General features: G+C 43.9%; 2 protein-coding genes across 8 annotated transcripts in view; one reads left to right on the top strand and one right to left on the bottom strand.

Moving 5' to 3' along the window:
* robo3 (roundabout, axon guidance receptor, homolog 3 (Drosophila)) overlaps nt 1-27,983 on the bottom strand; it is a 184,199-nt gene that overhangs the window by 56,107 nt on the left and 100,109 nt on the right. The gene's annotated exons all lie outside the window — the stretch shown is intronic.
* On the top strand, nt 9,269-11,599 carry LOC146660208 (uncharacterized). Its single transcript, XM_085421594.1, has one exon. The coding sequence runs from the start codon at nt 9,269-9,271 to the stop codon at nt 11,597-11,599; it is 2,331 nt and encodes a 776-aa protein (XP_085277720.1).

Genomic DNA, 27,983 nt, shown 5'->3' with positions numbered 1-27,983 from the left:
CGCCTTTGCTCAAGTACAACATCCTTCTTATCCCTTTATCAGGCCTGCTTAGACACACACACAAAAACACATATATATACATCTTATCTGTTCCCTATAGGTGCTGCTTGTTCCTCAAGGCAATATCAGTCTTGGCCCTCAGGCCCATCAGGGGCCCTCATCAGAAGCCACCTTCTATCAGCCACTGTCATTACCCCGAGTGGACCCCCTCCGATCCCTATCAGCCATTACACCATGATGAAACGGCCCACGCAGGATATTGGTGTGTATGCGTGTTGCTTCCCTGGTGATGGAAGGCCTTTAGAGGACGTGGGGGAGGTGGGGGTCTCACAGTTGGAGACAGATGTCCTTGTAAGCACCATCCTCCTCCTCCTCCTCATCACCACACCCAGTACAAATACTCACACTTGTGCAGATATGCTGCACAGCAGCTGTAGCAGCAAATACAGTAAAGCACCGTCTGCATCCAATATGACCAGCTCAGAGCAATCTACAGGCTGACTGGAGATTACAAATCCCCCGCAGTGCACACACACACACACACACACACACACACACACACACACACACACACACACACACACACACACACACACACACTGTGATGAAGCTCTTACCATTTCTTTATCTACATTCTCTGACCTGAAATGTGGAATGTCATGACTTGGTTTGAAGTGCAATTCCATTTTGTGTCCTGGTGCTGCCATTTAGTTTTTTGACCTGTGTATTTTATGGCCTTGACTAAACGACATAATGTGGTTTAGGTTCCTGGAAATGCTCGTGTGGCCAGTAGTAAAATTGAGCTGAAGTTAAATGAATGAGAATCACATCAAGAGGATATTTCAGTTATTCCTTTGAGAAGCCCACAAGGGTCACCTTCTCAGCCCAAGTAGTGCTGCTTGATGCCTCCCCCTTCAAGAACACACTTGGATAACGTGTTCACTGATGTCAGGTCCACTTCCACCAACAAATGTATTCCCTCCATCTTCTTTTGTTCCTTAATGTGCCATAGCACGAGTGCTACTGCTGAGTCCATTTAACAGCCACAGCAGCTGGCCCACCCCCACCCACCCAACCTTAACAAGACTCTCTCCATGCAACCACTAAACCTAATGGCTGCTCTCACTAGATATATTGATAAGAGCACGAAAAATTATTTCCTTGTTTAGATGAAAAAAATTAGGTCCTAAAGCCTGAGAACTAAGTCACTTTTTTCTCACTGTGATTAAAAGGGTCATGCATTGAAAAGAAAGCAACTCAAATAATAAATTTGATAGAGCACTGAAGTGGCTACCAATCCTGGACAGAAGCTGACAGAAAAATCTCTGCAGTCCAAATTAACATTAGACGAAAGCCCTAGCATGTCTCACAGCAAACCCCTGGAAAACCAATTATTAGCCACTGTGCTCAGACAACACTGAAATGACATCCACAAGTCCCCATGATGCATTACAAGCAGATTATAAGCCTGTTATTAACATAGATAAACCTCCTCTTACAACACAATCATGAAGCAAGCCCAAGAAAATTACATTGGATTCAATATTCATGTCATGCTCTGATTCTGTTTACGATGCTTTAATATATACTATCACAGTCACTTAATATAAATTACCACCCAAAATTGAAATAAGCGCTAAAATGTGAGAAATCAAGAGTGCCCCTCCCCTGTTTGGGGCAGGGGGAAAACAGATATAGTTATCTGTCAAATGGTAAATGGCCTGTATTTGTATAGCGCTTTACTTTGGGGGAAAAGGCTTTTAAATACGCTGCCCCTGCTTCCTGGAATAATCTGCAGAAGGAACTGAAATTATCAGAATTGGTTACCTTGGGAGAGTTTAAGTCTGTCTTAAAGGAACGAGAGAATAACTCTTTTACTCAGTGTGATTGTTTTTAATGTACTCTTAATTTGATCTGTTATTGTATATTTTACACATGTTGGTATGGGATATTGTATTTGTTTTAAATGTTATATACTTATGTGGTATGTGTATTTTGACTTTTGTTGCCATGATGCCAGGTCTCTCTTGAAAATGAGATTTTTAATCTCAATGAGATTTTTTACCTGGATAAATAAAGGACTAATAATTAGTCCCTATGGACCCCAAAGCGCTTTACATTTCAAGGTGCGATGTTTCATGGCTTTTATTGTAGCCTAAATGCCCAGCAATGTCAGTGGTCTCAGTGTCTTATCAAACCCAGACGTGTTTAAAAGGTGATAGTGTAAGGATGGATGAGGAGCAGCAAGTACTGGGTAGTAGTGGTTAAGAGGTAATGCTTGACAGCGGTGAAGTCTAGAGTCAATATGACTGTGAGGCCACATCGTCTCGCCCCACATGCATCAGCGAGACGACACAAAAGGCGCTCATTATCTCACACAGACTAGAGGGACGCTAGTGTGTGTGTGAGTGTGTGTGTGTGTTGTTGGAAGATCAGACCAACTTGGAAGCACAACGTTAGTTCGGAGTTGCATCGTGACATGTACCTTACTTGATGTGGTTCATGCTTTATATGTTTGTTTGTTTGTTTGTTTTTTCAAAAATGACCTCAGACAAGAAAGCCTCATTTCTGTTGTTTACTACCGAAGAAATGTAAACTTTTTAAAATTATGCCAATCTGACAATTATGCCAAACATTTGCTCAGCTTCACTTCAGCAGCATCAGGTAATGTTCATATGTTGAGTCATGGTATATATATACACACACACACACATATATATATATATATATATATATATATATATATATATATATATATATATATATATATATATATATATATATATATATATATATATATATATATAAAAAACACCCAGCACGCCCCTGCGGGCGGTTTATCCTTCAAGCTCGGGTCCTCTACCAGAGGCCTGGGAGCTTGAGGGTCCTGCGCAGTATCTTAGCTGTTCCCAGGACTGCGCTCTTCTGGACAGAGATCTCCGATGTTGTTCCCGGGATCTGCTGGAGCCACTCGCCTAGCTTGGGAGTCACCGCACCTAGTGCTCCGATTACCACGGGGACCACCGTTACCTTCACCCTCCACATCCTCTCGAGCTCTTCTCTGAGCCCTTGGTATTTCTCCAGCTTCTCGTGTTCCTTCTTCCTGATATTGCTGTCATTCGGAACCGCTACATCGATCACTACGGCCGTCTTCTTCTGTTTGTCTACCACCACTATGTCCGGTTGGTTAGCCACCACCATTTTGTCCGTCTGTATCTGGAAGTCCCACAGGATCTTAGCTCGGTCATTCTCCACCACCCTTGGGGGCATCTCCCATTTTGACCTCGGGACTTCCAGGTTATACTCGGCACAGATGTTCCTGTACACTATGCCGGCCACTTGGTTATGGCGTTCCATGTATGCCTTGCCTGCTAGCATCTTGCACCCTGCTGTTATGTGCTGGATTGTCTCAGGGGCATCTTTACACAGCCTGCACCTGGGGTGCCTGGTGTGATAGACCCCAGCCTCTATGGATCTTGTGCTCAGAGCTTGTTCTTGTGCTGCCATGATTAGTGCCTCTGTGCTGTCTTTCAGTCCAGCTTTGTCCAGCCACTGGTAGGATTTCTGGATATCAGCCACCTCCTCTATCTGCCGGTGGTACATACCGTGCAGGTGCCTGTCCTTCCATGATGGTTCCTCGTCTCCCTCCTCTTTCTTGGGTTTCTGCTGCCTGAGGTATTCACTGAGCAATGAGGTATTCACTGAGCAAGTAACCCCGGCGGAAGGGGCTACATGAATAGGATGAGGGACCTATGGATATATATATATATATATATATATATATATATATATATATATATATATATGTATGTATGTATGTATGTATGTATGTATGTATGTGTGTGTGTGTGTGTGTGTGTGTGTGTGTGTGTGTGTACAACACTAGAGGCCAACTCCAAGCCCATAGCACAAGTCACCATCAAGTGCGGGATCTACCAAGGAGATGCTCTGTCCCCACTGCTGTTCTGCATAGGCCTGAACCCCCTCAGTGAGATCATTAACAAGACTGGCTACGGATACTGGCTACGGAACGGAGCAGTTGTCAGCCACCTCCTGTACATGGATGACATCAAGCTGTATGCCAAGAGTGAACGAGACATCGATTCACTCATCCACACTACCAGGCTATACAGCAATGACATTGGAATGTCGTTCGGACTGGAGAAGTGTAGTTGAATGGTAACAAAGAGAGGGAAGGTAGTCAGAACTGAGAGGATTGAACTACCAGAAGGCAACATTGCAGACATAGAGGACAGTTACAAGTACCTGGGGATCCCGCAGGCAAATGGGAACCATGAAGAGGCCGCTAGAAAGGCTGCAACCACCAAGTACCTGCAGAGGGTCAGGCAAGTCCTGAGGAGTCAGCTGAATGGTAAGAACAAGATCCGGGCCATCAACACGTACGCCCTGCCCGTGATCAGGTACCCTGCTGGGGTAATAGGCTGGCCAAAGGAGGAGATAGAAGCCACTGACATAAAGACAAGAAAGCTCCTTACCATGCATGGAGGGTTTCACCCCAAGTCCAGCACCCTGAGGCTGTACGCTAAGCAGAAGGAAGGGGGCCGGGGACTGGTGAGTGTCAGCACCACAGTCCAGGATGAGACAACGAACATCCAAGAATACATTGGTAAGATGGCCCCAACTGACCTAGCGCTCAGTGAACACCTCAGGCAGCAGAAACCCAAGGAAGAGGAGGGAGACGAGGAACCATCATGGAAGGACAGGCCCCTGCACGGTATGTACCACCGGCAGATAGAGGAGGTGGTTGATATCCAGAAATCCTACCAGTGGCTGGACAAAGCTGGACTGAAAGACAGCACAGAGGCACTAATCATGGCAGCACAAGAACAAGCTCTGAGTACAATATTCATAGAGGCTGGGGTCTATCACACCAGGCAAGACCCCAGGTGCAGGCTGTGTAAAGATGCCCCTGAGACAATCCAGCACATAACAGCAGGGTGCAAGATGCTAGCAGGCAAGGCATACATGGAACGCCATAACCAAGTGGCCGGCATAGTGTACAGGAACATCTGTGCCGAGTATAACCTGGAAGTCCCAAGGTCAAAATGGGAGATGCCCCCAAGGGTGGTGGAGAATGACTGAGCTAAGATCCTGTGGGACTTCCAGATACAGACGGACAAAATGGTGGTGGCTAACCAACCAGACATAGTGGTGGTAGACAAACAGAAGAAGACGGCCGTAGTGATCGATGTAGCGGTTCCGAATGACAGCAATATCAGGAAGAAGGAACACGAGAAGCTGGAGAAATACCAAGGGCTCAGAGAAGAGCTCGAGAGGATGTGGAGGGTGAAGGTAACAGTGGTCCCCGTGGTAATCGGAGCACTAGGTGCGGTGACTCCCAAGCTAGGCGAGTGGCTCCAGCAGATCCCGGGAACAACATCGGAGATCTCTGTCCAGAAGAGCGCAGTCCTGGGAACAGCTAAGATACTGCGCAGGACCCTCAAGCTCCCAGGCCTCTGGTAGAGGACCCGAGCTTGAAGGATAAACCGCCCGCAGGGGCGTGCTGGGTGTTTTTTTTTTTTATATATATACACTCAACAAAAATATAAACGCAACACCTTTGTTACTGCTCCCATTCCCCATGGGATGGCCGTAGAGACCTAAAATTCATTCCAGATACACAATATAACCATCCCTCCCAAACAGAATAGAATAGAATAGAATAGAATAGAATTCAACTTTATTGTCATTGCACATGCACAGGTACAGGGCAACGAAATGCAGTTTGCATCCATCCAGAAGTGCTTTAGTGATATAGATATATTACAATATATATTAGCAATAATATAGATATGTGAGTATATTACAGAAATGGGTCTATTATGGTATGTTATAATGTACACGGTATGAAGTATGTTGTGAATATTCTATAACTATAAGTATGTACAGGCTGTAGTGAGTACAAGCTATGTACAGGATATGAACAGGATATAAATATGAAAAACTATACAGAATATGAAATAAATAACTTTACAGAATCTGAGATATACAGCTATACAGAAATGGGAACTATGCAAGTTGTAAACAGTTGTAGGGTTAAAAATTATCGTATGTACAGAATGATTGTTTACACAGAGCTATACAGTAGTGCAGTTAAGATAAGTGAGGGTGTAGATAGTTTCTACAGAGGCTATATAAAGTGCTAGTAGTTGTGAGTGGTGGTTCAGTCCATGTTATTATTGTGGTCACAAATCACAAATCAGTCCAAATGTGTGGTAGTGGGCACATCTGCTATATTGAGATAATCCATCCCACCTCACAGGTGTGCCACATCAGGATGCTCACCTGACATCATGAGTAGTGCACAGGTGTACCTCAGACTGCCCACAACAAAAGGCCACCCTGGAATGTGCAGTTTTTTGCGCTATTGGGGGGTCTGGGGACCCAGAACCGGTCAGTATCTGGTGTGACCACCATTTGCCTCATGCAGTGCAACACATCGTCGAATGGAGTCTATCAGATTGTCAGTTGTGGCCTGTGGAATGTTGGTCCACTCCACTTCAATGGCTGTGCGAGGTTGTTGGATATTCGTGGGAACTGGTACACGCTGTCGTATACGCCGGTCAAGCACATCCCGAACATGCTCAATGGGTGACATGTCCGGTGAGTATGCTGGCCATGCAAGAACTGGGACATTCTCAGCTGCCATCTGCCCTGAACAATGTGAACCATGATTCATCCGTGAAGCGCACACCTCTCCAACGTGCCAGACGCCATCGAATGTGAGCATTTGCCCACACAAGTCTGTTACGGCGACGAGCTGGAGTCAGGTCAAGACCCTGATGAGGACGACGGGCATGCAGTTGAGCGTCCCTGAGACGGTTTCTGACAGTTTGTGCAGAAATTGTTTGGTTGTGCAAACCAATTGTTCCAGCAGCTGTCTGGGTGGCTGGTCTCAGACGATCTTGGAGGTGAACCTGCTGGATGTGGAGGTCCTGGGCTGGTGTGGTTACACGAGGTCTGCGGTTGTGAGGCCGGTTGGATGTGCTGCCATATTCTCTGAAACGCCTGTGGAGACGGCTTATGGTTGAGAAATGAACATTCAATGCACGGGCGACAGATCTGGTTGACATTCCTGCTGTCAGCATGCCAATTGCACGCTCCCTCATTGCTTGTGGCATCTGTGGCAGTTTGCTGTGAGACAAAACTGCACATTCCAGGGTGGCCTTTTGTTGTGGGCAGTCTGAGGTACACCTGTGCACTACTCATGATGTCAGATCAGCATCCTGATGTGGCACACCTGTGAGGTGGGATGGATTATCTCAATATGGCAGATGTGCCCACTACCACACATTTGGACTGATTTGTGACCACTGTTTGGGAGGGATGGTTATATTGTGTATCTGGAATGAATTTTAGGTCTCTACGTCCATCCCATGGGGAATGGGAGCAGTAACAAAGGTGTTGCGTTTATATTTTTGTTGAGTGTATATATTAGAGCTGGGCGATAGAACGATAACGATATGTATCGCGATATAACTTTTACTCGATAGAGAAATTAAGCTATCGCGATAGACCTCGTCGCTCTTGTCCTCTTAAAAAAACAAACAAAAAAAAAGGTCAGCCAATCCAAATTAAGTAGCGCAGAGCCGAACCAATCACAGCCGCAGCGTCACGTCGCGTGACTTGTTACGTACAGCACAAGTGCCAAGCTGCACGTGTGTTTGTTTGGGAAGCAGCCAGCGGGTAATGGAGCCAGCGCGTAATGGAGGAAATGAGTGTGCCGACTAGAAAAATCAACCGAGCGTGACCGAAGAGAAAACAGATGATGGTTCCAATGCCGGAGAGATTGTCGAACGGAAGAGCCAAAGAAGTTCCGTAGTGTGAAGGTATTTCGGCTATTTCAAGTCTGACAAAAAACAGAGTAGCGTGCACTGTAAATTGTGCCGAAAGCAAGTCTGGAAATACAATAAACTGGTGCATGCGTCACACTGTGCGCCACGTTATTGTTTCGGTGAAATGAATTTCTACAATACTGTTACTGTTAATTGTACTCTCTGCAGTGTTTAAATGCTTACATATACACACAGTTACTGTCCGTCCACACTTACGACTCGGTTCTGCTTCTATGCCCCAGCTTTGTTTACTTTTTCCCACCGAGGCTTCTAGACTTCTGATTGGCCAACATTTCTGCACGGTTAGGAATCTAGCGCCACCTGCTGCTTTGGCATGTTCATAGCAGCGTTTTCCTTCATTTCTGCCTTTATGTGTGGACGGGATTATTTTTTAAAACGAAAACGGAAAATCTCCGTTTTCAAAAATACCCGTGTACGTGTGGACGTAGCCTCAGTCTCTGACTGGAAGCGCTAATTCGTCATTCGGCTTTTGTCAGACTAAAGTAACTGTTAAAACTGTTTGAAAAGCTAATCTATACAACAAGGAGAGATTGAGAATTTCCTTTTAGTTCTCAGTTTATTTGATATTGACAAAAGTTAGTCAGTTTTGTCTGTTCTTCTGTAAAACAAACTAAGATTTATTTTTAGAATTGTTATGACCCAGTGATGTGTTTGTTGGTGTTGTGCCTCCCACCGGAGGATGGTGGCGGTATTTTCCCTTTTTTCTCTCCTAGGAGGTGGACACCTGGGCGTGGCTGCTAGGTATCTGGGTGGAGTCTCTACACACCTTCCGACTGGATAATTGATGGACCACCTCCAGTACTTAACGTCCGGATGACAGTCACCTGGGAGTGCTGTTTGGAACCCCGTTGACTCGGTCACAGAGTTGTGGGTTGTGTCATTGTAGTGCAGGCTGGAGTATTCACGTGTACCTCTAGCCTTGCCATGTAAATAATTGTAAATAAGTTAACCAGTGGCGGTCACTTTTTTGTTCCTTTGCTGTATAACTTTCACTGTCGCAGCCTAGTAGGCGTGAGAAGCCGTTTTCTTTTGTTGAACAAGTTTTCTCCTGTTTTTCGTTAGATAGTTAGGTAAGTGACTTGTCTTTTGTTTGGGCTTCTTTTTATTTTGGTGTAGGGAAGACTAGGGATTGTTTTATAGGGAGTTTTGTTTATTGTTTTGGCATTGCTCACTGCTGATGAAAATAAATGGCTGCTTAAATACTTAAAAAAGGTGTCGTTGTTGGGGTTTGTGTGTGGGTGGGAAGTGAGTGGGGCAAACTATTTGTTACGTTTATTTACTTGCCGGGACCAGAACGTAACATATTGGGGGCTCGTCTCTTTTGTGTTCTTTTTGTGGTTTGTTTTCTTGGTTGGCGGTTTTTTCTTGTGTGGGGGGGTGTGTGTGTTAGGATGGAGTTTAAGTTGGAGGACTTCACTCTGAGCCCGTCTGCGGAGAAGTTGGACAGGTGTAAAAAGGCTGACCTCTTGCTTGTTGCTGAATTCTTTGATGTGACTGTGCCGTTGACTGCGAAGAAGAAAGAGCTTAGGGAGCTCCTGTGTGTCCAGTTGACGGACAGGGGGTTGTTTGGTGAGCCGGGTCCTGCAGGGGGGGTTGAGCTGGGGGCTGTTGCTGGTGTTTCTGCCCCACTGAAAAATCTCCCTTTTCCGCCTAGCCCTTCTGTGGAGGAGCTGCAGTTAACGCTGCGCATTAAGGAGGTGGAGCTAAAGAAACAGCAGTTGGAGGTGGACGCTATGCACTTGAGGATCAGGGCTCTGGAGGTAGAGAGGGGAGCCTCTGTGTCTGCCAGCCCTCCTGTACCTCGGTTAGCCCCGCAGTCACCATCCCCGCAGGTACCCTCCCCGGAGTCATCATCCCCGCAGTCGCCATCTCCGCAGCCACCGGCCCCGATGCCAGGTGGTGGCTTTGATGTGAGTAAACACATCAAAATGGTGCCGGCGTTTCGGGAAACTGAGGTGGATTCGTATTTCACAGTGTTTGAACGTATCGCAGGTGCGCTGCACTGGCCAAAGGATGTGTGGTCTCTTTTACTCCAATGTAGATTGGTGGGGAAAGCTCAAGAGGTATGCACCGCTCTTTCTCTGGAGGACAGTTTTGACTATGATATGGTGAAGGCTGCTGTCCTACGCGCTTACGAGCTTGTGCCAGAGGCTTACAGGCAGAGATTTAGGGATGGGAAAAAATCCGCCAACCAGACCTATGTGGAGTTTGCCAGAGAAAAGAAAACTCTGTTTGATAAGTGGTGTCATGCTACAGAAGTAAAAACCTTGGAAGACCTGCGTGAGTTGGTGACGTTAGAAGAGTTTAAAAATCAACTACCAGACACTGTGGTAACCTACTTAAACGAACAGAAGGTTACGACTCTCGCCGCTGCTGCTATACGGGCTGATGAGTTTGTGTTGACACACAAAGTGGTGTTTTCGGTTCCTGCTCACAGTTTTCCGTCTTCCAGTAGCCCACCCAGATGGTCTCCAAGGGGCACCCGCCGTGCCATCCCCTCATCCATTGAGAACCGCGTGTGTTTTTTTTGCCATGAGCAGGGACACCTTATTGCGGTTTGCCCTGCTCTGAAGAGAAAAGAAATGACCAGGCAGGGTACATCTCCTTCCCCAATAAACCTTCTACAGACAAACTCTCCTACCTGGGGGGAGGTGATGGCCCCCGAAAATGATAAAGTAGATAAGGAGTTTAAGCCGTTTGTGTCAAACGGCTTTGTTTCCTTGATAGGAGAAGATCGGCGGACTCCTGTCAGTATTTTGCGAGACACTGGTGCGAAACAGTCGCTCATTCGTGAGGGGGTCTTACCGTTTTCAGCTCAATCCTGTTGTGGGGCGGATGTGTTAGCCTGGGGAGTTAGGATGTGTGTAATACGGGTTCCTTTACACTTGGTGCAGCTTTCGTCTCAGTTTTTGTCTGGTGAGGTTAAGCTTGGGGTGCGGCCCCAGTTACCGGTTGCAGGTATTGACATCATCTTGGGAAACGATCTAGCTGGCGGCACAGTTTTTCCGTCGCCAGAAGTAGTCGATATACCACTTACAGATAACAGTGGTTTCGATCGTGCCACATCAAAGGCTGTTCAAACCGTCAGTGTAAAGACATTTAGGCAGAGGAGAGGTGCGAGTGGATCCCAGCAACAGCAGCAGCAGAATAGGAGGCAGCCCAAGGGGACGAGAAGAACAAATATTCAAACCACACGGGTCGCTGAAGCCACCATGCAATCAGACCCAAGTAGATTCACTTTTCAGGACAGTCAGCAGCAAAATGCTGAAACCAGGCCACCTGCTAGAAAAAGACAAGGACCTCGACGGCATAGGGACCGCAGAAGAGGCCAGCTGATGGTGGCTAATGCTCCATCTCCCACCCTTAAATTTGACACAGACTTTGATTTTGATTCCTCCAACGCGCAATTCATTAAGGAGGCGCTTGAGAAGAAGTTACAGGAGGGGCTGAATCTAAAGGATGGGAATTCTGAGGGAAGGGAAAAGGAGGGGTTGCAGCTGAGTTCAGGGGAGGATCATTTTGGTCCAAAGTGCTACTATGATAAAGCAAAGTTTTTCTTTGACAACATCTCATCTGATAATGGGCTCAGACTGACGTGGGCAGAGGAGCGAAAGCGCAATCTGGAGACTTTTGGTGTCCCTGGGCGGTTCCTGAGGGGCCAAGGATTCAGAGGTGGACGCCAGTGTTTTGGGGGCGGGTGCAGTGCTTGTGCAGGAGGATGAAAATGGCATTGACCACCCAGTCTGTTTCTTTTCTAGAACATTTCTAAAACAGCAACCAGCGCCTCATGCGTTGGTCCTTACTCCTACAGGATTTCAACATTGAGATCCAATATATAAGAGCTTAGGGAATGTTATGGCTGATGCCCTCTCTAGGTCGTAAATCAAACATCTTTGTGTGGGGTTGGATGTTTGATTTTTTTTGGGTGGGGGAAACTGTTATGACCCAGTGATGTGTTTGTTGGTGTTGTGCCTCCCACCGGAGGATGGTGGCGGTATTTTCCCTTTTTTCTCTCCTAGGAGGTGGACACCTGGGCGTGGCTGCTAGGTATCTGGGTGGAGTCTCTACACACCTTCCGACTGGATAATTGATGGACCACCTCCAGTACTTAACGTCCGGATGACAGTCACCTGGGAGTGCTGTTTGGAACCCCGTTGACTCGGTCACAGAGTTGTGGGTTGTGTCATTGTAGTGCAGGCTGGAGTATTCACGTGTACCTCTAGCCTTGCCATGTAAATAATTGTAAATAAGTTAACCAGTGGCGGTCACTTTTTTGTTCCTTTGCTGTATAACTTTCACTGTCGCAGCCTAGTAGGCGTGAGAAGCCGTTTTCTTTTGTTGAACAAGTTTTCTCCTGTTTTTCGTTAGATAGTTAGGTAAGTGACTTGTCTTTTGTTTGGGCTTCTTTTTATTTTGGTGTAGGGAAGACTAGGGATTGTTTTATAGGGAGTTTTGTTTATTGTTTTGGCATTGCTCACTGCTGATGAAAATAAATGGCTGCTTAAATACTTAAAAAAGGTGTCGTTGTTGGGGTTTGTGTGTGGGTGGGAAGTGAGTGGGGCAAACTATTTGTTACGTTTATTTACTTGCCGGGACCAGAACGTAACAGAATTAATATTTTGTTTCTAAGTGGAATTGACAATTTAGTCTGTTTCGTTTGTTCTATTTTGAAACTTAAACGCTTTAGCGGCTGCCTTTTGTGTAGTTTGCAATATTTGCCTTTATTTATCTGAAAAAGTCTCATGTTCCTTAAGTACATCTACCCTGTTGAACTTATTATGGGAAATAAATATTTAAATAAAAACAAGCTGCTGATTATTTCACATTTTACTTGTGAGCAACGGCACATTTAAATCTTACAAATATAGTTATTTGGCTTATATCGTGATATATATCGTTATCACCTGTCAGTTTTCTTTTTATACATAGATATAAAAATATAGATATGTAATGATAAATTATCTTAATTATAATATCTCTGATTATCTGAGTCAAAGTCTAATCAAATTGAATCACATCGAATCAGGACCTTGTGAGTCGGAATCGATACCCAGCCCTGTTTCCAGAGTGGGAGAAACTAAAAACTACCATGAATATCATTTGAATCAAATGCCATCAGTACATATTAAATGGTTCTGGTTCTGATGGCAGACTTAACCTCTTAAAAAGGAGTTCTTCTTACGTTGGGTGAGTGCTGAGTGTTTGTATATGTGTGCATGAGGGTGGGAATGCATGTTTGTGTCTGTGTGTTAGGGCTGGGCGATATGACCCAAAATTCATATCTCGATATTTTTTAGCTGGATGGCGATATAAGATATATATCTCGATATATTTTTTTAAAGCCATAAAGTAAGAACAAAAAGAGAGTTCTTAGTCAAAGCTGTGTCCCAGATGTCACACAGGCACTTTTATTAACATAGAGCAGATGTACATAAAATTTACTCAAAAATACATTATGAGCATTTATTAAATAATAATGCTCCATAAATAAAAGAAAACAATGTTATTTTTGTGCATAACAAAAAGCTCACAATTGTGCAGTCAAAATGTAAACTAAAAGACGCTGAGCACAATAACAAAGACAGATTTCACAGCTGCTCTGTTCCCAACTTGTACTGCGTGACTGACAGCCTGGAGTTTGAAATCCGCTTCGCAACCACGTCTCTTAACAGGTGCCATTTATGGTCCTTATACACAGTAGGGTAATATTACGTTGAAGCACAGTACGTATCACTCCGTGAGGCTCAGCCGTAATGCTCCGACAATCCATCAAGCGGTGCAGCTCCGTAGCTTACTAAAGTCGTACTAAAACATTTTTTGACAGATTGCTGAGCACCGTGTTCCACATAAAATCGGTTCGCGGCCATCAAGCACAACCAGAATTCATACATAAGGCGCGCTGTCAACTTTTGAGAAAATGAAAGGATTTTAGTCCGTGCAGCACCTCTGGGCTGCATGGCGTTAGTGTGGTTAGCTCGTTAGCGTGGTTAGCTAGCTAACACGTTGACGCCGTCCAGCCCCACACACGGGGCGATGCGCAGTAACTCGTTAACGGAGATTTGCCGTGTCCATCTTGTCGCTTCCTGCAGGTGAAGCGATGGGGGAGGAGGGGCAGTTGTGTTCAGTGAAGGAGAGGCGAGGCCGAGTAATGTTGCGTAAAGACGAAAGTGGACGAAAGAGAGGCAAACTTGCGGCTCCACAAGTATAATTATAACGTAACATAGACTATATCGATATAAAGGATATTGTCACATCTTATATCTCGTATAAAAATATATCGATATTTTTTAAAAACTCGATATATCGCCCAGCTCTACTGTGTGTGCCTGTTTGTCTGTGTCTATATGTCAGGTCGGGTCTTAGACTCCACCTCTCTGGGAACTCCCAGGCACTCCAAGGCCTATCTCCCCTCACCACACTCCCTGCCGGTGACTGATGCCCTCAGGGGTCGGTGCATTGGTGGCTCTTGGTGTCCGGGGCTGGGCACTCAGGTATGTACCGGCTCACTCCCGGTGGCTACATGGCGGGGCCTGGCGCCTGTTGCTCGGTCAGGCCTCCTCCGGGGTGCGGGGGGCCCTCGGGCCTCCGGCCTCTGGGCCTGCGGCTCGGTTCACTCTGGCACAGCTGGCTGCCGGCAGAGCCGGCGGGCACGCCGGTGCAGCCCCCTCTAGCTTCTGCTCGGTGGCTACTGGGTGACGCCTCGTCTGGGGATCCTCAGCCCTTCCCATGAGGGTGGCACGGATGCCCCTCCGGTGGTCCTCCTTGGGCTCTCGCACTCTGAGGCCTCTGGATGTCTGGGGCCTGGATCTCCTCCATGCCTGCTTCATGCCCTGGGGGACGGGGCTATGGCTCGCTACATCCTCTTGCAGACCATTACATGTGGAAACCATTTGAATACAAGCGAGCTGATCCACACAGGTATGCACACGGGTGTTCACTGCTCGTAGACTTAAATTACACCTTTCTTGGCTGCTACTTCAAAGTACATTGTGCGCTGTCTGTCCTGCGTGCTGCACAACAATATTGAATATTTAGTATTTACTGCTGTTTACACTTAGCTAGATTAATGCGATGGTGTTGTGTTTAGTATGTTGCTTTGGTTTTTTTTTTGCTTGTTTTCTATTCTTCTTCTCTCAACAGGTGATCCAGGAGAATTTTTTTTTCTCACCCCCTTTCTCACTGTCCCTCTTCCCTTCTGTTTTTCTTTTCCTTCCTCTTTCTTTCTCCCTTTCCTATCCCTCACTCATGTCTGTCCCGTCTGTAACATCTGAAAATAAAATATAATAAATAATAAAAACAAAGGTCGATCAAATGGACCAATACGGCAATGCCACGATGATCCATTTGGCAAAGTAACTCCATTGGGTATCCTTGTTGGTCTTCAGACAACAATTCTGATGGCTAAAGAACCAAATGGGACAGGCAAAAAAAAAAGGAGTTCTTCTTTCCCACTGTCACCAACTTATTACTCATTCTTTTTCAGCTATTTACTAATAAGTGACTTTTATGTATATATATATGCCTGTATATATTGTGCTATTCTTAGTTAGTGTATTGTCTGTCTTTGTTAATGTTTGTTTATAATGGAGCACTGTAACAAAAAATAATTTCCCCTAGGGATTAATAAAGTATTCTGATTCTGATAAAGGATTCTCTCATTTTTGGGTTTCTTTCTCTAATGTGGTGTTTATTTTAGAATATAAAGAATCTCTTTCGTGAATATCATTAAGTGGCACTCTATAAATTCAACAAATTCAATTCAACTGAAAAAATAATCAAAATAATCTTTGTAATAAAAATAATAAAAATAAAATAATAAATAATCCTGGAGATGGTAGGACGTAAATATAATTTGTATAAACAAAGGCTGGATTTGCCAGGTGATAGTCAGATCTAGCCAATGTTAAGCAGATTAATGGTCATTTAAAAGAAAACCCCACAAACACTGTGGTGCACGTTATTCTGGAGCACCAAGACTCAATATATATCATGCTTATATGATATCAAAGGCCTTGGCAAACCCTGCATGTCTCTTGCTGGATCTTTGCTATCCCTCCCTTTCTTCCCCCTTACACTTGGACGCACACTCATGAACCCACTCAGAGCTGAACAAGCCTGAGGCAATGCTAGGTCCATTTGATTGAAATAGCCATATTTCAAGTCAAGTGGGGGGGCATATTAAAATACTACTTGGCAGGCAAAATCTTCTCACACTGAAGAAGCCCTACAGCTCTCCTGCCCAACCCTAGCCCGGCCCCTCCCACTAACAAAAGACTAATAAAAATCTCCCAAGTTTGTGCAAACACACACAAATGAAGCCAGTTTACTGTAAACTATGACACACAAACATATTCTCATTTAAGTGCAAATCCTTCCAACATCAGAGAATGGGGCGTGTTCACCTATGTGTGGTTCAGCAGAAGGTTCTCATCCCAATTCTGAGCATGCTGAATCTCTGGCTGTGCTCACCCACCCAGCAACCTTGAGGTTAATCCACTGCAAAACTCCACTGGCATGTCATGCCATGTGTGTCTGTGTATGTGTGAAAGAGAGCACACGAGTCTCTGTGCCTTTTTATTTCCATCTTCGTGTTTCAGAGCAATTCCTGGTGGGATGCACATGACTACCCAGACCTGGGCAGCGTGCAGACCAAACTATGTGCTGACACTTTAATGCTTTAGGAATTAAACTAACACCGGTGGCTCCCTGGCTCATGAAAGTAATAGGAAGCCATAGCACGGACCAACAGAGGTATTCTTTAAACAGAGAAGCCAGCTGTCCCTGACTTCTGACCTTTCATCTGCAGCTAGAAGTAAGAAAAAAACAATTTCCTGGTGTGGATCAATACAATCACATTATCAAAAAGCTTTAGTTAAGATTTATTTCTACACTGCCATATTGTCCTTACAGGAATTTATGATATACAGTGCTAGATTGTGCCCTCTAGACGGGGTATGGTCAAGGTGAATGGCTGTTCAATGTTCAGTCTATATCAGATCTATCAACTAAATGAAGTTGTGTACTGATTTAGTGGCTCATGGTTTCCAAAAGTGTATGTTTGATGATAAAAAAAAGAAGGCAGTTGATTATCTTGGATTGATAGTAAAGGACTTTTTGTTAACTTGAAACTGGTATACATCGTCTGGGGAGCATATGAAGTTGAATCCTGAAGCCACACAATGGTTTGTTCCCCCCCAAAAAAGAATGCTCCTCTCATGGACATGATGATGAGATGTCTCCTCAAATTACCACAGCTATTTGTGAAATAGTCAAACTATTTGTCAATATTTAATTCAGCTTGAGTGGAATAAAATGGTCAGGCGATGTAGCTCACACGTGATCTGACAGGGTTGTGGGGGGAAAAAAAGCTTGCAAGAACAATCTCCCAGCACAAACATACACACACATCTTGGAGAGGGTTTAAAGGCCATTTTCTGCTTCAGTTGGAAATGTGCCATGCCTTTAGCAAGCAAGCAAAAGAGGAGATGAAACAGCATTTTGATGAGAGTTGTTTGGCAAAAACAAGATGGGAAAAACAATTCAAGGAAAAAACATTTGGACCACAAGTTACAAAAAGCAAGAGAAAGGAGAGGAGGATATGCAAATATGCACTTAATGTGATATGATGTGCAATTCAATGAATATGTCGACAAATATGAGACTTGGTAAGTAAATGTTTGTATACCACTTATAAGACGTATATGTGTCATGTTACAATTTAATGAATGAAATTATTCCGTTTAAAATGTTCCACATACCAAGGTATGGTGCAGGAATGTGTGTTCATTGATCGCCGAATCGTTTAATCTCCTCTACCCAAACACTTACATTCAGAAAGCATACAAAAGCTTAACCAAGGAGAATTGGCGCATTGGTAATGTATGCATATCATTGCTAAGGAGAACGGAAATGACAATCCTCCTCTCTCCATCTGCCCACCCGCCACCAATACCACCCGAAACGGTTCCCAGAGGGTCCCCCATGACAATACAGAGGTGGTTGTACCTCCTGTGTGTGGTCAGCTAATAAAACAATTGTCTGGCCTTGAAAAGAGGATTACTTTAATCTAGCATCCTGCTGCTCTAGGCACATAACGTTAACCTAGAGCAGCAGAATAAAAGGGTCCCTGAGAGCTATTGAGACGCCCATTGTAAAGCAACTGAAGCTCCCCCATCAACCCATAACCCAAGATGCCCTGAACTGACCCTCAGGTCCAATCAAGGCTACAGTAGTTCATCCATCTGGAAAACCATAAACACTCTTTAACTCGACCTTAAGTGAATTGGGGTGCACAGTCAACTATGAACAATGGATGCCCCTACACAACACTATTAATTATTGACTACTGCGTGGGATGGTGGCAATGAGCCTTATTGTTAGAGCTGAATTCAGCTCTAACAATAAGGCAATTCAAGTGAAACTTTATGAGAAGAATTTAGACTATGGTCAGACCAACAATAGCACCTAACCTTAACATAAAACTTGCATAAACCCTGCAGTCACTGAAAAGGGAAAACCACTCTTTTCTTTTCTTTTTTTTGTAAAGTTTTGGCATCTGCTTAAAAATCCCTTTAAATTATTCACTTAATGTTTACTTGGAAATACACTGACAAAAACCAAAGCAAAATCTAGAGAAGCCGAATCACAACAGTTGTCTCAGCAGTGTTGACTGGACACACAGGTACACACACAGCCCCGTCTCTTTTATGCGTTCATGTTCTTTCACTGTTAGGTCACCTTTCCTGCCACACAGTCAAAAGCAGAGAGGTGCAAACCAGTCATTGACACATGCAACATAAGCATCTTTCTGTTGGAGACAAGCCGGTGTCTGTGTCAACTAACCCCTTGTCAGCTCTCTCTGTCCACTTAAACAACTTATGGCTGTTGCCCAACTGATGCAGCAGCTCTCCCTATTGAAAACACTCAAATGTGTTCACATAGCTGGAGCAGATGGTCCAAACTTGCATCCTGCCATGTGCCCAGCACACTTTTTAGCCTGTTTGTATGCCATGCCTGATCATAACCCTGCACTAACAGGGAAGGGGTGGCTGTGGTAGGACTGAGGGAGGGAAGAGCAACAGTTTTAATTTTCCGCCCTGTCAACAAACTCCAAAAACAGATGGATCTTGGAGCAGAAATCCCTTTAGCTCTGCTTGAATGACTAAAGCCCCTGTTCACTGACCTTTTCTAACACAAATGCATCCTAAGGAGAAATGAATCTTGTGCAAATACACACCAGTAGAAATCAATAAGCATTCTCCACAGCCGTTTGCCCTCATAGCTACCATTTGCACATAGGTCAAATATGCTTAAGTCCCCCTGAAATGCCTCTTTTACCACAAAGAACTGCTGATCTGTATTATTCTGGCATTGAATAATAAAAAAAGGGAAAACTTTTGTGGCTAAATGAAGATGTAAACCAGTAAGGACTGTGACCATGCAGGATCAGAATAACACACCTCACATATCTCACAATGGCATATATCAAACTACGGAAACTTTCCAAAATGAACTAAATTGTGACAAATGGGTAGGAGTAAAGACCAAAGCCACTTTGACAACAGCCAAATACTTGAGTGCTCCTCGTCAGCACCATAGAGTATGTGTCAAGAGTATGGATGGGTACCGGTACCTGACATAAACGGTAGTAACCAGACCGAAAAGCAGCGCACATTTCGTTGCTTTATTTCGGTGCTTTATTTTTTTTCCTGAGATGTCATACACTTTGAATTCTAGCCAATCATTTTACCTTTCCAAGGATAGTAGGCGGGCCCAGGTACGTACGTCCTTTTAGAGCAGAGCTACAGATTAAAAATGCCCAAGGCAAAGCGGTCAAAGTCTGGCTGTACTTCACAGCAAAAGATGCAAACTCAGCAGCCTGCAACAAGTGCTTTAAGGTGATACTGTGCAGAGGAGGTAACACCTCAAATCTGATGAAACACCTGGCAACGGGTTTTTTTAAAGCCGAGAAATGCACCGTATTTGATAGCTTGCTGCAAGAGCTCACACCGAGCACATCTACTGCGGGTGTGGTGCCTGTTATCAGACGCAACATCACCCAAGAACCCGAAGAGGAGAGTCCTGGCCCCTAGCCCTGCCAGTGTAGCAGAAATGATGACGGATGATGATGGCAACAGCAGCCGTTCTTCTCTGGGTGAGTCGCTTAATGTTGTCCGTGTGTAATTTACGTTGAGTAGGCTAACCACGTTATTAAATTAATGCACGTAAGGTGAACTATTTATACAGTAAAACATGATTGAATTGCGAAAGAATTGAGAGATTGGTCTTAATAAGACCACAGCAGTCCTTAGGATACAAGTGAAGAACATAAACTCCTTATTTATATGGAGACAGGGAGCAATGATAATTTAACATTTAACAGTAGTGATTTGGGACAGAAAGATATTTTCTGCTAAGAAATCATTAGAATCATCATATATATACTTTACCATATTTAACCTAAATTTAGCTCGAGGGGAGCAGTAATGAGAAGCTGTCCAACTACTAGAGCGAGATGACTAATGATTGCTGAATTGACTGACAAATAACAAGGATGACTCTTAAGACTACTTAAGATGGACTATACACCAACTGAAATGAGATTCCCATCTACTGGGATCTATGATCTAATGATTTTAGGGTTTTCAGTCACCAGGATAGGATGGAACATACTGACTGGACTGCATTGTCCAGCGACTAAATAAAGTCAACCAAAACTAAATCTTCAGTTCTGACAGCCGTTTTCTGCTAATACTCTCCACTGACCTTTCCTTTAATTAAGATGTGCTCATAAACGACAACAATCTGTTGTTTAATAATATAATGACATTCCCAATAGCTCTTGGTTCAGTTACAGCAAAGAGTCCTGCAAACTGCTCTATTTTGAGGCTTAATGTCTACTTGGATACTTGTGCCTCTGTTGCTTTAACAAACGCTCTTTTTATCTGCTCTGTTATAATACTCTGATTGCATTTGATTGATTTCTTTCAAAGCAAGCATTGATTGCGTTTGCCTCTCGTGCTCACTGTATGTCATGAAAGATGCCTGGAACTCTCCAGGATGTGCACTGCGTCATGTTGTTTCTGATGAATTGATGGATTTATTTTACGCTATCCCCTCCGTAGCTCTTACCAAACTGCCACTTTCCATGATTCTTGTATTTGTCTTGTTTTTTGCCTTGCCGGGTATTCCATGGTTGCATCTCATTATTGCTGTCATTATAGTTGTTGTTCTGCTTTCTCTCTAGCTGTGTTTTATCATGATTCCCCCTACAGACACTCAGACCGACATTAGCAGCACATTAAAAAACACATAATCTTTATTAATTTCAATGAGGCTTCTCCATTGGTGCAGTAGGAGTGCTGCTGCAGGGGGCTCAGGCTCAAAAGAGCAGAGCAGTCTGGGTAGGTTTACCCTAGCTCTACTTCTGCCCTGTGCAGAGCAATATCAGGCAATGCAAAACAATGGCCTTTCAACTACATACAAACAATAATTACAGGAATACATTTAGCATGTAACCTGAAACCGAGTAAATGATTGGTGCTTTATCACCCTTTCAATCTTTGTGTCTACTAAGCTACCAACTTCCAGATTTGCTTTTCTTTCTATTCTGTGCCCTGGAGCAATACATTCACACCACACACCCCTTGTGTAATTCTGCCAGAGGGCTATTGTTGGCCTCAATGAGCTCAAACAGGAGGTCATTATGCATCCTGTAAGACTGCCAACAATGAATTATATTCTTAACCAAATCACATGACTAATACATATATGCAGACTAGGGGTGCAAAAGTACATGTGTTCATTCCAAATTGTTCACTGTGATGTTTGGTTTCCTCCCTGTTAGCCAAACTCCTAGAAGCCTATTTACTTTGGCAGCCCTACAACAAAGCAAAATTGTTGTCCATTGGCCCTAACATTTTTCACATTTTTCAGGCAAAAATGGCAAACATTATCTAGTTTCAGTTCCACATTGGTGATTTCTTCTTCTGGTTCTTTGTGTGACTGTTGATAACATAAAATAATGCACACATGCACTCTAGGCAGTAAATTTTCTTGGATATGTGTAACAGGCACAATCTGATGTTGTTCCTAGACCATCATAATAATGTTTATAAAGGATCAACAGTGCAACTGAACAGTTACGTTGTCGGAGCATTCAGTTAGCATTAGCCAAGAAGTTAGCTAATGCATTTTTAAACTATCACTAGCAAACCAACATGACTAAAATTAATTTGGGTAACATCACTATGATGATGCAGGAACAACACCAACACATGGGTGCATGTAGTGAGTGGGTGCCATGTTTAGTCAGTTGAACCTTCAAAGCTAGGTCTTCACAGACAGAGAAAACAACCCTTCAGTTGTGCTGATGGCTCAAATGGTTAATTTTAGTTCATCTTGAATATCTTAAAGAACAAATGCAACATATTCATGCTACCAACTAGCACTGTGATTTAGCAGAGGACCTTGTGTATAAGGCAGTGCAGTGCCTACGATCAGTAGCGCAGAAACACAATGGGGCGTGATTGGACACAACAGTTGGAGCACGGGACCTTTATTGTTGTCTGCATCCCCCATGGCCTCTGTGTTACACTGTTGTTGAAGAGGGGGAGGAGGCTACATCACCTGTTGTCAATGCCCCCCAACCCCCAGTCTAACCCCTCACCCTTTGGCTTTTGTCTCTCGGAACACACACGCGCACACACACTCAATGGTCTAATTAATTCATGGTTATCCTCTAGAGAAGTGTTTGGCTAGTGGGTCTAGCTCAACGACCAGCAGACGGTGGGATCATACAGAGGGGGTTAAGCTGACGGCTTCACTCCGGCCATCTGATCCCCCCTTTCTAAGATCAGAATAACCACCAGCTCTGTGCTCCGCAAGGCCGAGACCTACAATCCCATTAGTGAAGCATGAATACACCTCTGAGGTCACACAAATACACACACACACGCAAACACAAAGAGGATGGGTCTGTTATCTCTGAGCAACTGAGAGTTCTGCTGCTGCAGAGTTTAGTAGGAGTGGTGATGGTAGTGTCACTCTGTTAGTGCGGTGAATAAAAACAAACACAAACCTTTCCATGGTAAGTATGTAGGTATAGTAAAGGATATTGACCCTGAAGTCCTCATGGAGACTCATCCACTGAAAATCATATTTTTCATATCAGGCAGCTGGTGGAGAACATTACCATGCTGCTGTGGATGCAAGCAAAAATGCTGGGAGGTCTGAATGTGAGACTCAGCAAGCAAATTCTTTGCTAATGAGAGGACTGCTTACTAATGCTATGAGCAACCAATTATGGAGAAGTTACAAGCATCACACTTATTTAACTGCTGAAGATTTCCAGCTCAATTTTAGATATCAGCACATGTCAATAACCTCTCTTTGAAAGACATCTAAGACATAATGATATGATAACATCAGCTGATTCAAATAGAGTAACAGCTTTAAAAGGCTAACTGAAAAATCTGAAAGGTTATTAACAGTGTAAAAGAAGCTTAAGTCTATTAGTAATGCAGCCTCCACACACAGGCATTTGAGTATTCTTTGGTCGATGTGGCAAGAAAATGACGAGAGCTGAATGGGGGATAAGATACAATTTCAGAAATCATTGACTATTATGTGACAAGAAAGTGACTTTTTTGTCAGCATTTATAGTTGGACTGCAAACAGATGTCCAATGGAACAGGAGATCTTGGCCCAGACATCTGCTGATATACTGGAAGGCCTGAAACATTGGCTGTTACTCAAAGATACTGAGTCATCAGCTGATAGTCAGTAGGTTTCCAAATTATGCTAGCTTCCACCAGCCTTGTTTCATCTTTAATCACTTGAAGATTATGTTGTTATGTTATGTTTTTATACCTTCTTTAAGTGGAAAGCACACTAAAATGTGATTCAGCAACAACAGCAGCTTTATTTAAATGTCCATTTTCATTCTGGTGTTAACAGCACTGACCTCAGCCTCTGTTTACACTTGCCTGGCTGCGGTATGAGTGCGGGTCAATGGCCACTTAGCCATACATATACAGAGTGCATAAATCCACGGATCAGCACGGCTGTACTACACTGTTTGTGACACAGCCTCAACAGAACTCCTATCACGTCCCATATGGCTTCAAACCACCGGGGTTACCAGCAGAGATACAGATCAGTTCTAGGACGGCACAGGCAGCGTGGAGAGTGAATGCTCTTTTAAGAAAGCCACACCACTTTTCAGTCCTGCACTCCTAACTTCCCTAAACCCACCAAAACCCTTTCTCATTTCCAGATTCATAAACCTTGAAATCCATTTTTCTGCACAGGGGTCACAGTGATCAAAGCCAGTATGACAGGTGTGTGTACACACACACTGCGGTTTTTCTGTGTGCGTGTGTGTGTGAGAGAGAGAGAGAGAGAGAGCTGGAAAAGGAAAGCAGCATCCAGCTGGTAACAGTGCAGTTCAGCTGTTTCTCCCACACTGACACTACTGTAGAGGATTACACAGGGTGAGAAAGTTGGCCTGGACTATAGGTACAAAGACTTACACATGTTTACACACACACACACATGAAATTCACAAAAAAGAACGAGGAAGACAATTTTATCATGTCTCCACCTGTTCACTCCCTAAAATTCTCAAGACAGCTGCATCTGTGAAGGTTAACCTCAAAATGACCTTAGATCAAAGGGTGTGAGTTGGTTTGGGGGGCAATAAAAGTCTCAGAGTTTACTACAGTCAGCTTTATTTGAAGTTCCTTTGACTCCGCCCCAAGCACGTTGGAAAAAGCGCCATTTCCCCTTGCCGGTTGGTGTGAATATTCATGAGCAATAAAGCCAGGCAGAGTAGCAGGCATAATAAAAATGTCAGAGTTGTAAAGCACTCAAAGTAAAAAGCCGCCAAGAGCTCGGGCAAGTCACTCTGAATGTCAAATCTCCGCCCAGGGGTCTCTGGCCCGTTAGGACTATTGTGCTGACTAGCTTCCAACAGACGTGCCATACAAGTTTGTATGGCACATTTTCAGAATCTTGCAAAATCGGATAGGATTGGGGTGAAAAACACAATTTGGGCGGATATACTAGAGATGGAGGATGTGCTCTTAAAGCAGGGCAGTGCTACACACAGGCTGGGACTACTGCTAAATAACAGCTACACAAACAGCACAAAGTGAAAGAAATTGTGCAGTAATTCTGTTGGTATGACTACTCCCTTTTGTTCCAGCATTTTTTTAAAAGCTCTCAAATGTATTATGTAGCAACACATCATCTGATGCAAAATATTTTTTTAAATGTAGAATTACTTTCAGCTGCTAGCAACATCACCTGTGAGGTTTAGCTACATCTGCTGATACTTCAAAAGACTAACAGTTCTTGGATCCAGCATCCATTCATCAAATGTGTCATTAATAAATGCAAACTAAGTCGGCAACTAAGTAGAACCATCCTTAATGAGGTATTGAGTGTGTAATTAGCATGGAATAAATGCTTGCAAAAGAACAATGGTCTGTTTACTGCTGTGAAAAAATGATTAAACACAATTGTACCTGCAAAAAACTTGTGAAAAGAAAAGAAAGGAAGAAAGTTATTTAACTTCTTCTGAATAACTATGTTTATTAAGGGTTCATAAATTCAACTAAAACTTCCTAATTTTAGCTCTCATCATCATTTGTAAAATTCCATTCCAAAACCTTGGAGTGATGCTGACCCATAAAATTTTTTCTAAGGCACACATAGATATCTTTTTATTTGGAATACTACTCTTTGTATTCACACAACTTCACTAATAAGACATATGTGGTGATTTTTTTTGCCTTGTACTTTATATTGTAATTGGGTTTATTTTAACCCAAAGGCTTTCCCCCCCCTAAACCTAACCAAGCAGTTTTTTTAATAGTCTATAGCGCTGGGAAATTCTGCCAGTTTATCCATACTGAAGCACACTGGCTGTCATCACCCTGCCTGCTTCTCAGCTTACAGCAGATGGTCCGTGAGGGGTTAAACCTCCTGAACCTTCCACCCTTCCCGCTGTGTTGGCTTTCACCTCAGTACCAAATATACACACCAATACACAATGCAGCTCTCTCTCAGTTTGCCCTCAGTGCTTCCAAGTCACCGGCTGGGGAGCAAAGTGACACCATGCCACCAAGTGCCATCTTGCGCCTTTTTGGTGCCATGCTGAGCCCCCCAGGCAGCTCCAGGCAGGCTTATGTGCCTCTGGCCTCATCTCAGGCCCCATTGGTGCTGTGCAGAGGGGCCTGGAAGGAGCTGGCACTGGCCTGGCTTTGGCTTTGGCAACTGTTTGTTCTATACAACCTCCGTCTCTGTCTCTCTCTGGGGGCGATACTCCAAAAGTGTGTCTGTGTGCTGGCATGAAGACACAAGTAAAAATACATCGGTTTTCCCTCTACTCACACTGGTGTTATAGATAAACCCTTGTGACCCTCCACCACCTCACAGAGACTGAGTGTTAGATTTTGTTGATGTGGGCCTACAAAGAAGATTAAACTCTCTGGTAACCTTTAACAGCTGTCAGATATATGGTAAGGGTGCTGGAAAACATAAAAACATTTGGTTAAGCGCTATGCTAATGTGATGAATGAAGAAAAGCAGGAGGAGCATCTTTGCATGTCTTAAGAAGAGCTTAAAACTAGCACAGCACGAAGAAAGAGTTGAGGAAAACACTGGGGATTATTCATGTGGAGCGAGAAATGTAAGGCCTCTGTCGCTGATTCATTCCTTTCCACTTTTTGAAAAGTGAAAAGTGATTCACAACACCTCCACCTACTCTACCTGTCCAGGTTTCCACATACAGCTTACACTTCAAAAAACACCCCGCAGCTGATGTTGATACTGAAACAGAGCGAGACCAAAGTGAAAGGTAATTCTTCACGCTACTTGAGGAACGCTTTAGTCGGGGTGACGGACACACTCTGCAGATCCCAGCTGCTTATGGAGGATGTAGAATGATTCATGGGCCGTTCTTCTGTTGAGGTGAACGGGGGGAATTCAGTCTTATTATTAACTTTGTGGGGAGAGCATTTCAAGAAAATATGAGACCTGGCTGCAAAGTGTTGCACAAGAAGCTAGGGCTTTGCTAGTTTTTAGTGGGGATCAGGGTTTGTTTGACCATATTCAGCTGCTTTCCGTTAGTGCAACAAGAGATGGTTATAGTTTTAAAGGGAGGTCGATACTAGGAGAAGCCTGAGTGAGGGGGATTAGAGGAAATGTGAATCTGCAACAGCTGCTGGAGGCAGGTTTGTCTAAATGAGCAGATTAAGAAAGATATCAGAGTAGAGCCTGGCTATCACTGTCACAACAATGATTCTGCTCATTATAGATGTCATCTGACAAGTCATATTATATGTCTACACAGAGAGAGCAATTAACTAGTCCCCAACTATGTTTGTATTATAAACTGACAGGATTTCTTGAAATTACCTGCTGGCGCTGTCAAAATAAACTTTTACTTTATAATGATTTTCTAAAACTAAAGGAAATAAGAGACTCTAGCAGCAAAGATTTAATTGGCTCTGCCCAATCTCACTGCTAACAGGAAGCATGGTTATGGGGAAAAAAATCAAGAGGTGTTTGTTGGAAACCCATCTGACAGGAGAATGTTGTATTTTAAGGATCGAACATCTGCTAGTGAGAAGCTGCCAACTAACAGTGGCCTTTGGTCCCCTCCCTGCGAGACAGTTTTTCAGCTTTCCTGTCCAGTGGCGACAACTGTTATCTCTGTTGTCGGAGCTAGCTGTCATCTATCTACATTAACAGGCCTGGTCACAGAGGCCTGGGCAGTGGAGGCTGGAGAGAAGGGTGAGTGGGCCATTTGTGGCGGGGTGGGCTCCGGGTAAAGCTGCCAGGAGATCTGACACCAAGGTCAGGGGTGGTGTCTTAAGTTAACTCAGCCAAGTGAAAGCGATGATAAGAGAGCAGAGTGTTTTGAAGTTTACTCGGCACACCTCTGCTTTTAAAACGCAGCTAATATTATTTTTCGTTGAGTTTTATCTGTGATTTAGTTCATTACTGAAATTACATGATATTTGACACTTGTTATGTGGACTGCTTTTCTCAATATACACCATATTCTTTTGTTTCTTGTTGCCTCTGCTGCTTAGTATT

The sequence above is a fragment of the Rhamphochromis longiceps genome, linkage group LG10, assembly GCF_057381845.1.
Source record: "Rhamphochromis longiceps isolate RC_006_pf linkage group LG10, R_longiceps_female_GT1.1, whole genome shotgun sequence".
Lineage (NCBI taxonomy): Eukaryota > Metazoa > Chordata > Actinopteri > Cichliformes > Cichlidae > Rhamphochromis > Rhamphochromis longiceps.
The sequence above is the reverse complement of the archived record's forward strand: the minus strand, read 5'-3'. Positions and strand labels throughout refer to the sequence as shown.